This window comes from Otolemur garnettii, unplaced genomic scaffold, assembly GCF_000181295.1.
Source record: "Otolemur garnettii isolate 467f Iridium unplaced genomic scaffold, OtoGar3 scaffold00128, whole genome shotgun sequence".
In the NCBI taxonomy this organism is placed as follows: domain Eukaryota; kingdom Metazoa; phylum Chordata; class Mammalia; order Primates; family Galagidae; genus Otolemur; species Otolemur garnettii.
This window is the reverse complement of record NW_003852523.1, coordinates 1,169,045-1,181,663: the sequence shown is the minus strand read 5'-3', so window position 1 is coordinate 1,181,663 and position 12,619 is coordinate 1,169,045. Positions and strand designations below refer to the sequence as shown.

The following is a 12,619-nucleotide window of genomic DNA, read 5'->3' as shown; positions in this document are numbered from 1 at the left end:
GGAAGCAAAGCACCACATGCCAGCTTGTCAGTTCTGTCTGCTGAGTTTAAATTTTAGGATCACAAAAGCAGATGTGAAATCACTCAGACTCCACAGGCTCCCCCAGAAGTGAAGGCTGACGCAGGCTGCCACGGCCCACCCAGAGCTCCTCTGAAGTCTGCACTGGGCGGAGCTTGCTCAGGGCAAACATCTGCTTTGGCCACCACGCTGCTTCTCACAACCCAACCCCATCACCGCTGCTCGGAGCCCTTCCGGTGGCCTTAATGCTTGTGCTCTGGATGTTGACTCTTCTCCAAACAAGTGATGGATTCTCTCATTCAGACACCTCCCACTGAGCTCATTTTGTGAACCACACCTTACCCCTGCTGAACCAGGGGGCTGTGCACAGGTGGCTTTCCGCGCACTTTTGCATTTCCTCCACTGAGGAAGCAACCCCAGCCCCATCCAGGGCCCTGAGCAGCCTCACAGTTTCACATTGGGCTCCTCCCCAGCCATGCCCCAGGAAGGACCACATGCCCCTGCACCTTAGGTCTAACTACAAAAGCCACGTTTGACTTGAATATTCATAAAGAGAATCTCACATGAACTACAGGATGGTCTTGCTGTGGATCCCCTGGAATGAACTCACACATACGCACAGACACGTCTACACACGTGTTTGCATGTACACACACCATGTACACATACGCGCAAATTTGTGTAAATACATGCATACACCCTCCCTTAAAATGAAGCAGCTTCTGGCTTTTGGGCTCTGGTGTGTTTTGAACCATGCAACCCAAGTGCAAGGTGCCAACACAGAGCCTCACTCACCGCTCCGTGTCAAAGTATGCATCTATGTAGGGATGCGGGGCGCCCGCCACGGCGAAGTTACTGCTTCCAGTGTCTACGAGGATCTGCAGCTGTTGTTTAAGGAGAAAAAAATAGAAAGCATCAGGTTACTTGCATAGTACTCAAATAATTTCTTGTAAAAAACTGACTATAAGAAATAATTTACCTCTTAGAAAAAACTTATACTGATGGAGGGACTATTGTAAAATTTAAATCTAAACAGGGTCCCCGAAGCAGCTTGTGTTGGGGGGGGCAGTTTTACCTCAGATCCACACTGAGCCTTAAAGAAAATAAATTCCACGAAATAACCGGGATTGGCTTTTTAAGCCCCCGGCACTTGCTTAGAAGGCCAAGCCCTTTCTCAGTGCTGGGCTTTCGACCAGGTTGATCTCCCGACACGGCGTCTGCTCCTAGGACACCTCACAGCCTCCCCCAACACTTGGCACCCCTTCAGCTCTCTGGATGGCCCCCAAGAACACCTTTGATAAATATAATTTTTTAGTTTTATTTGGGTATAATTTGTGTGCAATGATATTGCAAGAGCATAGTGTCTTCCGCTCGGCTTGCTTCAGAGAGTCTCCCTCCTCCAGTATTATCCGACCCTCTTCCTTCTTCCTGCTGAGCCGGATTCCTCTGCAGGGACACACTGTGATTTCTCTGCTTCTCCTCATGGGCACCTGGGTTTTAGATGGCCAGTTTTAGACCATTAGGGATAAAGCTGCTATGGACATTCTTTTTTTTGAGACTGAGTCTTAACTATGTCGCCCTTGGTAGAGTGCTGTGGTGTCACAGCTCACCTCAAACTCTTGGGCTTAAGCGATTTTCTTGCCTCAGTCTCCCAAGTGGCTGGGACTACAGGCGCCCACCACACACCTGGCTATTTTTTGGTTATAGTTGTCATTGTTGTTTGCAGGCCCAGGCTGGGTTCGAACCCGCCAGCTCTGGTGTATGTGACTGGTGCCCTACTCACTGTGCTACAGGCACTGAGTCAGCTATGGACAGTCTTATATGTCTTTTTGTAGATGTGTATATCCATTTCTCTAGGGCAAATTCCTACCAGTGAAACTGGTTGGGTCACAGGGTAGATATATTTTTAATTATTTTTTAAAAAACCATCTGCTGGACAGTTCTCAATGTAGATAAACCAAGTTAGGCCTCCACGAGCAGTGGATCAGTGGTGTACTTGGGTCGACTGCTCCACGCTCCCCCAGAGATTTGGTGAAGTTGGTGTTTTTATTTTCGCTGCCCCTGTGGGTGTGGAATGGCATCTTGCTGTGGTTTCAGCCTGCAGCTCCCTAGTGACCAGTTCCATCAAGCCATAGCACTGTTTTATCAGTGTCCCCCATGTCCTCCTCTAGACAAAGGCGTCCAAGGGCAGGCATCACGTCGGTCACCATCATCCTATGCCCAGCATCTCTTCAGGTCCAGACACACAGCCAGGTGTTTACAGAATGAACACATCCTTCAGAAATAAACACTGAGCAAGTACACGCAGCGCCAAACACTGGAAGTCAAGTTTAAACAGCTACAGACAAGAAAATCAAGACTGGCAAGTTCTACGCAGGACGATGTAATCCCCAGACCGGCGCTTGGCCGTGTCCAGTGTTTTCTGCTCTCCTCTTACCTGACTGGCCTATCAGCAGGTCTGAGCCCCATCCACTCCCTCCTCTGGGAAATGCTTTCTGCACTTCGGACGCTGGGGCGCCACTTTCCTGTCAGCTGCGGCCTCTGCCTCCCTAGCCCACTGGGGTTCTCCAGGACTCAGCACGGGAACAACTTGGGGCTTGTCTACATACACACAGTGACCCTCTCAAGGCCTGAGGCTTTGAAAGCCTGCCCCCTGTGGAGACCCTCACATCCCAGCCCACACTTGCTCCTGAACTTCTCTCCATCTGACGTCTCTCAGCCATCTTCTGTGGGTTGAACTGCTTTCCACACCGTCTGCTGCGTCCTGACCCTTGCGGTGTGAGTGTGCCCCTATTTGGAAGGTGACACTTGTGGGGTGAGCAAGTTCAGATGAGATGCAAGGGCGCCAGGGACCAGCAGGCTCGCCTGGAGCTGGAGGCGGCGAGGACGGCCCTACCCCTGGTCTTGGAGGACATATGACCTGCTGCACCTCGATTCCAGACCTCTGGTGTGTGGAGTGGTGAGAGAACAGTCCTGCTGTTTCAAGACACTTGGTTTGTGGCGCCCTGTTAAAGTGGCTCTGAGACGCAAACAGGCCATCGGAGTCTGACGGGCCCAGAACTGTGCTCCCTGCCCTGCCCGCTCCTCACACAGACTCGACAGCAGCCCTGTGGGCTCAGGCCACTCTGGGGTCACCACTGCGCTTCCTGTCCCTCACGGTGCACGTCCAGCCCCCTAGAAAGTGCCCCACTGCCAGGTTCTGGATGATGCCTGCCCATTCCTGTCCTGCTCCCCTGGGGCTGCTGGGGCTGTACCATCATCCTCCCCACCTGTCCCAACTGGTCTTCCTGCCACCTTCCTCAGTCTACTCCCAACTAGTGGCCACAGAAATCTTGTTACGATGCTGGTCACGGCAGGTGGACTCTCTGCCTTCCACGGCCCCTGCATCTCTCCGAGTAACATCCAGAGTCCTCCAATGCCTGCTGCTGGCCTGTGTCCGACCTCACCACTCCCAGCCACCCTGACCACTGCACATGCCCCGGATGCAGGGCTTTCTGCTGCCACCTCACCAAGGCGGGGCTCTCCCAGGATACCCTGAGTCTGCCTGGCACGCCTGTCACCTCCTTCCAGGCTTTGCTCCACACCTCCAGAAAGCCAGTCCCTGGCTGACCGCCCTTCCCAGTCCCTGCTGACCTGCCCCCCTCACCTGACCCCGAAATGTCATCACCTCTAACACACACAGCACGTACCTCCTGTGAGTACTCCATGCTTACAGTAGCTCTCTGAGGGTGGTGCTATCACAACCCCCTTTCACAGATGGGGCAACTGAGGTACAGAGAGGCTGACGTTCCTTGTTATACAAGGGCAAGTGGCAGAGCTGGGGCTCAAACCGGGAGAGTCTGACTGCGGCTGCACTCTCCTCATCCTAACCCTCACCTAACCTGACCACTGCCTGGCCCCGGGGCCCTCACACACGCACTTGTCCTGGTCCTGACTCCGCCGCCTCTTGGTGGTGTGAAAGCTCTCTGTGGGGACTGTGTTCTCTTGTTTGCTGCTCTGACCCCAGTGCTCAGGACAGAGCTGGGCAGAGAGTGGGCACTCAAATATTTGTTGAATGAATGAACAAATGAATTATTCTCAAAGGTGAAAACAAAGACACTGACTGTGCCCTTGGTACAAAGATAACAGATTCAGAGAAAATAAACAAGCCGGAGCAGTCCAGTCCCTGCCTAGAACCTGCCGTGCGTGGGGTCGGCAGAGGCAGGCTTCTCGGGCTGCTGGCAGAAGCCAAGTCGGGGTCCAGCCCCTTTGGCCTGAGCATTGCAGCCTTGTCCCCCACCCCCGCCAAAGGCCACAGGAACCGTGGAGAGCCACCAACTAACGGTCCTGGGAGCACCTGCAGGCCCAGGGTACCACACATGGGGCCACCCTTGTTTTCCCAAATGAAACTCTTTGTGACTTCAGCAAATTCTCTCTCCATCATGTTTGTGAAAACTTTGTAGGAATGGCAGACAAACAGATTTGGGATGAAAGCCTGGAGTGACTCTGAAGCTAAGGCGACGGCACGCTAAATAAAGAGACGAGAAATGCCACTGTCACATCTCAGCTTTAGTAAATGCATTCACTCCCCTCGCCTTCCATTTACTCACGGCCTCTAGAGAACGTGAGATCTCGCACTGCTGCGGAGAATGTCTGAACCGACCGCAGAGAACGTAACTTTAAGTATGTATGTTGGGTTCTCCATCCAATATCTGATAGTTAATTTGCAAGTTCCCCGACCCCAGTTTGATCGGATTTGATCTGAATCTGTCATAAATGCACAAAGGTGAGATAAACTGTGAACCACCTGTTTGATTTTCACCTGTTTCCCAGCATGCACGCTATGATCTTTGGGCTCTCACAGTGATGTATTCAGCATGTTGCGAGTGGACTGATGGCTACAGCCCCCAGGCAGCTTCAGGACGGAGGACAGGACTTCCAGTCCCATCCCCAACTCAGCCTCCGGGAGAGGGGAGGAGATAAGGGTTAAGCTGATCACCAAAAGCCAGGGATTTAATCAATCATGTCTGTGTCACGGAATCTCCCAAAAAGATGAGGTCAGGGAGTGTCCAGGTAGCTCTGAGCCCCTTCCCCACCCGTTGCCCTATGCACCTGCTTCCGCGTCCTCTGTGATATCACTTAGAATAAACTGGCAAATGTGTATTCTGTGTTCAGAGGCCTGTGAGCCAATCTAGCAGATGAATCCAACTCCAGATGGAACTGTGAGAATCTCAATTTGTCAGCAGAAGCCCAGGGGCCTGGAGACTGGCATCGGAAGTGGGAGGCAGCCTTCGGGACTGAGCTGTCCCCAGGTAGACAGTGTTGGGATTGAAGTGGAATGGAGGACACCCAGCCAGGGCCGGGTGCAGACTGACCGCTGGCTCGTTGTGGGGAAGTCCCCACACATGTGGTCCCAGAAGTCCTCCGTGTGGACTGTGAGAGCAGAGAAAAGCAGTCTGTGTTTCCACTTAGTGGCACTCAACAAATCTGCATGTACTTGGATTTCACTGGGAAGGAATTGGCGGATGCTGAGAAATTCTCGCATGCACCAACGGGTGGGTACGGTCAGCTACACAGAGGGGCCCGCCTGGAGGTCAGTCTGGCTGACCAGACACTCCCGCAGAGCACAGCTCTTTCTTTTCCTGCTCTTAAATACTAATCACTAAGCTATCATGGATCACCACAACCAGATTCTCAAAGGGGGCAGGCATTTCAGAACCTCTGTACCCTTTTTATTAAATCCCCCAATTTCAATTCTTTTAAGAGATGATTTTATCCCATTTACATCTAGTTATACATATTTTTTCTTATCCTATCGCTTCCTGTCTTACATTTTCTGTTTTAATGTTTCTTCCTTTAGTCCTTTACTCTTTACAGCTTTTCTTGTTTTAAGAATTTTTCTGGTGATCTGTCAGCTTATTATTTGGGCCATGTTCCTTATAACTTACATGATACATTAACTTCTTATCTTGATCAGGCAACTTAGGATGATGTCTGTGTGCCTCTCTCCGACTCTGAAATCTAACAAAATTAGCCCACTTCTTAAAGAAACACCCAGACATTATTGGAAAGGAAAGGAGGTGACCTAAGTAGGGAAAAATGGGAAGACGTGGGGGTCTAACACCGTTTTGACTTCTATGATACGCCTTTTTCTCATTTTACATAACGTATGTAAGTCCTTTTCCCCCACCTGCCCATGTCTTTTGCCCACTGCTGTCAGGGTCGTCCTCCACTAAGGAGCATGAGGACTGAGTGTCCCCGAGTCACCAGGAACCTCCCTCCCATCCATCTCTCCACAGGTGACAAGGCTGTTTTATGTTCCCAAGGTTTACTTTTGATAACCGTATTCCCCACAGTCGCTCAGTCACTCCAGGAGACGTTTGCCACCTTGCACCTGCCCTTCACGCCCCAGCTCCTCACCCTGTTCTCTCAGCTCAGTTCTGTTCAGTGTCCCCCAGACCCCATTGCAAGGCAGGCCCCATCTTCTCCAAGTGCTTTAACATTCGAGAACATGTGTTTGCGGCCTTCACACTTGAAGAACAATTTCCCTGAGTTTTATACATTTGGTTCATATTTTTATCCCCTCAACACTTTACCCAGGGCGTCCCCCATGTCCCCATTCATAGGGAAAATGGGAAACTGTAACTAACAGTACTCGTACATCAGAACATTCACTACGTATCGGCCACCTCTTTCTACATACACGGCGTCTTCTCTCCCACTCATGGCAAACACAGTCCCAGATTGCCACTGCTATAATTTTTTTCCTAGGCATGGTGACTTTTGGGATACCCTATAGATACTTCTCCAGTGTATTCTAACACTGAGTGTTTGTATCTTATTTTTCCTCATTAGAAGTGACTTTGTTTTTCTTCTTGGATATCTGAAGAATTTCTATAGCCACAAAGTACTACAGCTTTATCAATGTATCTTGACATTGGTCGGTCTGATTTGTTTTCCTGGACAGTGGGGCTTACCCTCTACAGTAGCCTCCTAGGGCTGTCACACTGGGTGGCACAAAGTTACACGCATTTATCCTCTTGGAGGCCAGAAGTCCAAGATGAAGGCACTGGCAGGGCTGTGCCCCCCGCAAAAGTTCCCTGGAGGATCCTTTCTCATCTCTTCCACCTTCTGGTGGAGTGGGGAGGGCAGTCTCCAGGCTGGAGCATGACAGAAGACATTCCTTAGGTTTTCGGCTCATGCTGGGCCCACAGGTGCCATGACTCACTTCGGACACCTGCCAGTCCCCATGTCGTCCATCTTCAAGGTGAGCCAGTCTCCCACCTGCCCAGCGGCCTGTGGAGCTGGTTCTGTGACACGTCCTCTGCAGCCTGCTGAGGGTTAATACCGGAGCAAAAACTGTAAGTGTGGTTCATGTGTGCCCAGCAAGGCCTAGGACCTTACCCATTATGGGTTAAGGTGGCTCCAAAGGGCAACTTGCCCAGCACCAAGGCTGGACGGCACAGCGAGAGCCAGGAGACTCCTGCCGGAGCTTATAGGCAACTCACATGACCCCAGGGCCTCACCAGTGTCTCCCAGCCTAGATTTAAATATTTCCTGGAGGTGAGATGAAATTCAAACTCGCCTGGGTAACAGAGGATATAAAGAAAGAAAACACACACAGGACAAGCTCTTTGTGAGGCAAGACCTGGAACGAGAGGTCTTCAAAGAGGCAAGTGTGGCTTTTAGGTAAGAGACAATCACCCTGAAGAAAATTGCTAATTACACCTACGAAGACACACTCTTTCTTAGTCATTAGAAGTCAGAGATGATAAAAACTCAGATTCCTAAACAACGACAGCCTACTGTCCCTTGCCTGCTCCCTGTCACAGAAGCATGCTGTGCTCAGTCATGTCTCCTGGGTGTCGCTAGGTATAGCACAGTGCCCAGCGGCCCGGGAGTGAGCCCTGGTGGCCCCCCTTGTGCGACTGGTCAGACTGGCACCACACGTCCACTCTCATTGCCCCTGCATGGCCAAGCGCACACAGTGGAAGCAGGAACAAGACTATTGTCCCTCACACAATAGCCCCAGTGACAGGGAACTTTCTGCACAGACATTCCAGCCTTCTTCCCTCAGTCTGGACTCTGCCCCAGCCTCCGCAGCCAGCTCCCCTGCAAAGCCTGGGAGCACAAAGGCAGAGGAGGTCAGGCCCAAAGGCGGACTGTACTATTTCCCTCAGGCCATGTCGCTGGTGGCCTGGACATTCAGTGCAGCCCTGCCCTTCACAGCAATGCTGGCAGAGGCCGGCTTTCAAGAAGATTCAATTCAGAGTCATGGCCCAGCAAAGCCCGTCGCTACATGTGTCGTTTCCGGGATGTATGATTCGAGGAGCGAACTCACCCCAAGTAAACAAGGTGTCTGCAGAGTCAGAGGAAGGACGGTAACACTCCAGGGTGTGTTTCCAGTAAGTGTCTGAGCAGCACCAGACGCCAACGCCATTTTCTCATGGTGACGGCGGGAGTGGACATTCCTCGCATGAAATTCTCGCCAAGACCATGACCTCTTTGTTGCAAGAAACCTCAACCACAAAGGGACAAAAATAAAGCCACTTGTCCTGTAAATTTCTCGGCATGCTGGAAACTCAGACTCTCTGGGTGGAGGTTTCCTCCCGGCACCTCACCCCATCACATGCCGGGAGCTTCACCTGCTGATTCCTTGATTCTAGGAACTTCCAAAATTGTCTCCTGCTTCTGTGGTTCAAGCCCACACAGACATACAGACAGCCTGGCTCCAGACCATGTTGTTCAGCCACCAAAAAGGACACCGAAAATACACGGAGTCTCAAATTCAGGGAATGTTGTGTGCTGAGAGCATGATGCGCAGTGACTCAGAGCACCGCACAAAGGTGTGGTTCCTCCTTCACAACCGTGGAGGAGAGAAGGCTGGAGAGGTGCAGCGTCCTCCCCACAGAACCCGCCTCCCATCTTCCCGGAACACAGTAACTAGTAACAAAACCCTCCTGCCCTCGGGAGCTGAGGGCTTGCATTCTGCTGGTCACTGGCTGTTACCTATTCCAACCCTGCAGCCACCACCTGAGGCCTTGAGGGCACCCTCAGGGCAGACACAGGACCCCGAATGTCTAGATGAACTCAGGGTGGCAATGATGACGGCGCCAGGGTCCCAGCATAATGGAGAATCCAGTAGAGCAGAACAACAAGTCCAGCAGCCTCTGTCCTCAAAAGCCCCCTTTCATGACAGATCCAGAAACTATAGGAATTGAGCAGGCTAATTTTTTCTCAACTTCTTAAAAGTGGCAAAACTCAAAGCATGCTCCCTCCACCCACTGCCCTTCCCCCTCACAGTAAGCACCCAGTGGTGGCTGCCTCGTGTCCATTCCCCATCACCTTTGCTCCCAACCTGCTGAGATGGGTCTTCACCTTTGCCTCCCATGGCTGGAAGCTCCCCAGGGACCTCAGAGCTCCAGACCTAGAGTGGCCTCCAGGCTCACCCCTGGCCAGGTGGCACTGCCACAGAGGACCAATCTCTCCATGAAGCTTCAGAAACATATCGTGTTAGTCACTGGATGGCACAGCCCTGTTTCTTGGTCTCTTTTTGGCCCTATAGTGCTAGGTTAATAGAAATTCACTAATTACTTGTTCTTTGAGATGGGAAAGTATCCTTGAGCTCCACCTGGGAATGGAGGGAAAGCCGATTCAGAAAGGAAACTTAACAAAAAGGCAGAAGGAGCTGAAGAAAGTTCCACAAACTCCTAATGCGTGTGTGCAAATAATTTAGATTTTCTAGAATTGGCTAGGGCAGGTTAAACTTGGCCAACTCCAGCTGCTATATAAGTAACCCCAAACTTATCTCTTAAATGTCCAAGTATAACCAACGTGAGAAGCAGTGCATCAGAGAGATTGTTGGTGGCCCATACTCCTCAGGCACTCACTTCAGCTTCTGGTGTTTCCTGCAATGTCAGGGGTGAGCCTGACGAGCATTTAGGACAGGCCGGAGGTGCCGGAGTGAATGCTCCTGGGACCAGCCCTCAACCAAAAATAAACATCTGCTTCCTCACTCCCTGGGGAGATAGTTCCAAATGCACTCGGTGGTGACTCCCACAAGTCCCTGGTGGGGCTGAGCTGCAGTTGTGCAATGCAGTAACTCACTTATTCTGCAGGGCACCTTGTACTGTCTCCTCCCCACCTCAATTCCCTAACCCCACCAGTGTCTCAGGGACAGTGAGAGAAGGTTCTCTTTTGTTCTGCTATGGTCCAAATGTTTGTGAACCCCATCCCCAAATTCATATATTGAAACCTAATCCCCAATGTGCTGGTATTAGAAGGTGGAGTCTTTGGGAGGTGAGTAGGTCATGAGGGTGGAGCCCTCATCAATGGGATTAGTGCCCTTATAAAAGCACCCAAAGAGCTCTCTCATCCTTTTTTCCCAAGTGAGGACACAGAGAAGTTGTCATTTCTGTGTACCTTGCCAGACACTGATCTGTCAGCATCCTGGATGGAGGAATAAATATCTGCTGTTTTAAGCAGCCCAGTCCATGGTATTTTGTTATAATGGCAGAATGGATTAAGGGATGCTTTCAAAGGCCAAGTATCCCTTAACTCAGAGACTATGAAAGAGGAAAACGGGTCAAGAAAGCCACGCGTTCTCCCAAGGCCACAGGCCACGTGAAGAACCCCAGATCTGCCACCTGCCTGAAACCTCAGCACTGCTTGCCTCCCACTGTCCCGTCTTCATCTTCAGTTGATGCATTGGGCAATAAGCCTCCAGAAGGCCATTTGCTAATTGCTGCAATAAGGTAAAATGTTGCATTAAGGGGAAAAACTGGGTGATTCATCTAGTTAGTGATTAGCAAGCCTGAGATTTCTCAGATATTACTGTCTCTTTTTCAGCAGGTTAATAGATAGGAAAATTAGCAGATAATTTAAATAATGGCTCATTTAACACAACGATTCCTAATTATATTAGCAGCCCATCTGCTGAAGTCTCGCCGGCAAGCGGAAACCACGGCAGGCAGCAGCGGCCTTTCTGGCCCCGCCACTCGGGGCTGTTTGCCCACAGTGATTACATGTGATTGTAGGCACTGATTTTGTTAATCAGGCTCTTTCCGCGCTTCAGTTCTAGAAATGAATCTCATTTACTTAAACATGTCTTGTTGAAGAAAGCAAAAATAATTGCCACATACCATTTCTCCACAATCTAAAATTAAGGTTGTCTTTATACAGAAGGGAAAAAATCATTTTCAAAGAGCACCACTTAACACAAACAGATGTTGCAGAACTTAGCTAAGAGGCTCTTGATTATACGATTTACTCCGGCTGCGTGTGTGCGTAGAGCCGTTTCACTATTGCCGCACAGGCTCCTACTAGGAAAACACATGTTGAGAGACACGTGGACACCCCGGCTCCTTGTGGAAAAACCACGACTGCCAAGTGGAGGCCGGGGAGGGACACAGGCTGGCTGCCTGCCTCTGAACGTGGGGATGATCTCCACCGAATGCTCAGCGTGGAGATCTGCAGAGGCCGACGTTGAGTACAGGAGGCCTCTGTTTTAAGAACCTAAAAGATCAAAGCTGAGCCCCCAAATCACCATCCTTCTGGACTTGGGAGCTGCCACTACACCTGGTTACCGGAAGGAGGGGACCTTCCTCTAAGTTATGAAACTTTCCAAACAACCCTTTGGTTATAAAGAGCGGGAAGGACAAATTTCTAAGACTGAGAGAAATTTTATTCCAAACCCATAGTCAATGCCTTTAAATACACAACTATGCCCATCCTCAGGATTCATGCTGCACTGAAGGACCCAGGACACACCCCGTATGTACGTGAAAAAATAATGGCTGGATTCAAAGCCCAGACCCGCGGGCTGTGGGCTGTCTGGGTGTGCACAGCGTCTCTGAGCCTCTGTCCGGGCGTGCACAGCCTCTCTGAGCCTCTGTCCGGGCGTGCACAGCGTCTCTGAGCCTCTGTCCGGGCGTGCACAGCCTCTCTGAGCCTCTGTCCGGGCGTGCACAGCGTCTCTGAGCCTCTGTCCGGGTGTGCACAGCCTCTCTGAGCCTCAGTACTCTCCTTCATAAGGTGGGATAACAAAGAGTGCTGCTCGGAGCGGCATCTGAGGTCATGTGTGTCAACACCCCTATGAGGGTGCCTGGCACACTGACACATTTTAATTTCTCCAAGACGTTTTCTTGTTACAGGGCTAACTCTCAATATGTCACTCTGCCCAACATGACCACCAAGGCATCCATCAGACTGTCACTCCTCTCTTCCACTTGCTGCTAGTCTGGTACAGACCAGAAGTGCGTGCACAACCTCTGCGCCCGGGCACAGCGTAGCGTCAGTCCTCCACGTTCCCTAGGCTGCTCTGGGGCAGGTGACACTGGATGGACCGTGCATGGAACAGGTAACAGAGGCCTGGGTGTCAGCAGCACCTGCACAGGGCTGCAACAAGGCAGTGCAGCCCCGGATGCTCCAGTCCCAGGGCACGAAGGCTGTTGTCACACCTGCCGGTTCCTCCCCGACCTGGTAAGTGGCTGCCCCATCCCTGGCTGCCTAGGTCTCCTGCTTCTCCTGAGCTCCCACCTTCCCATGCAGAGCACCTCCAGTGGCTGTTTCTATCCCGCTGGTGCCAGCTGGGTGTGGAACTGGTACCTTTTTGGTGACAAGT

At 51.3% G+C, this 12,619-nt stretch overlaps 1 protein-coding gene across 1 annotated transcript in view; it reads right to left on the bottom strand.

Annotated features, from left to right (window-relative positions):
• Positions 1–12,619, bottom strand: part of BACE2 (beta-site APP-cleaving enzyme 2) — an 80,919-nt gene that overhangs the window by 40,912 nt on the left and 27,388 nt on the right. Inside the window, exon 2 of the mRNA XM_023518143.1 lies at positions 814–902. Within this exon, the coding sequence (XP_023373911.1) occupies positions 814–902 (89 nt within the window). The remainder of the gene's footprint in view (positions 1–813; positions 903–12,619) is intronic.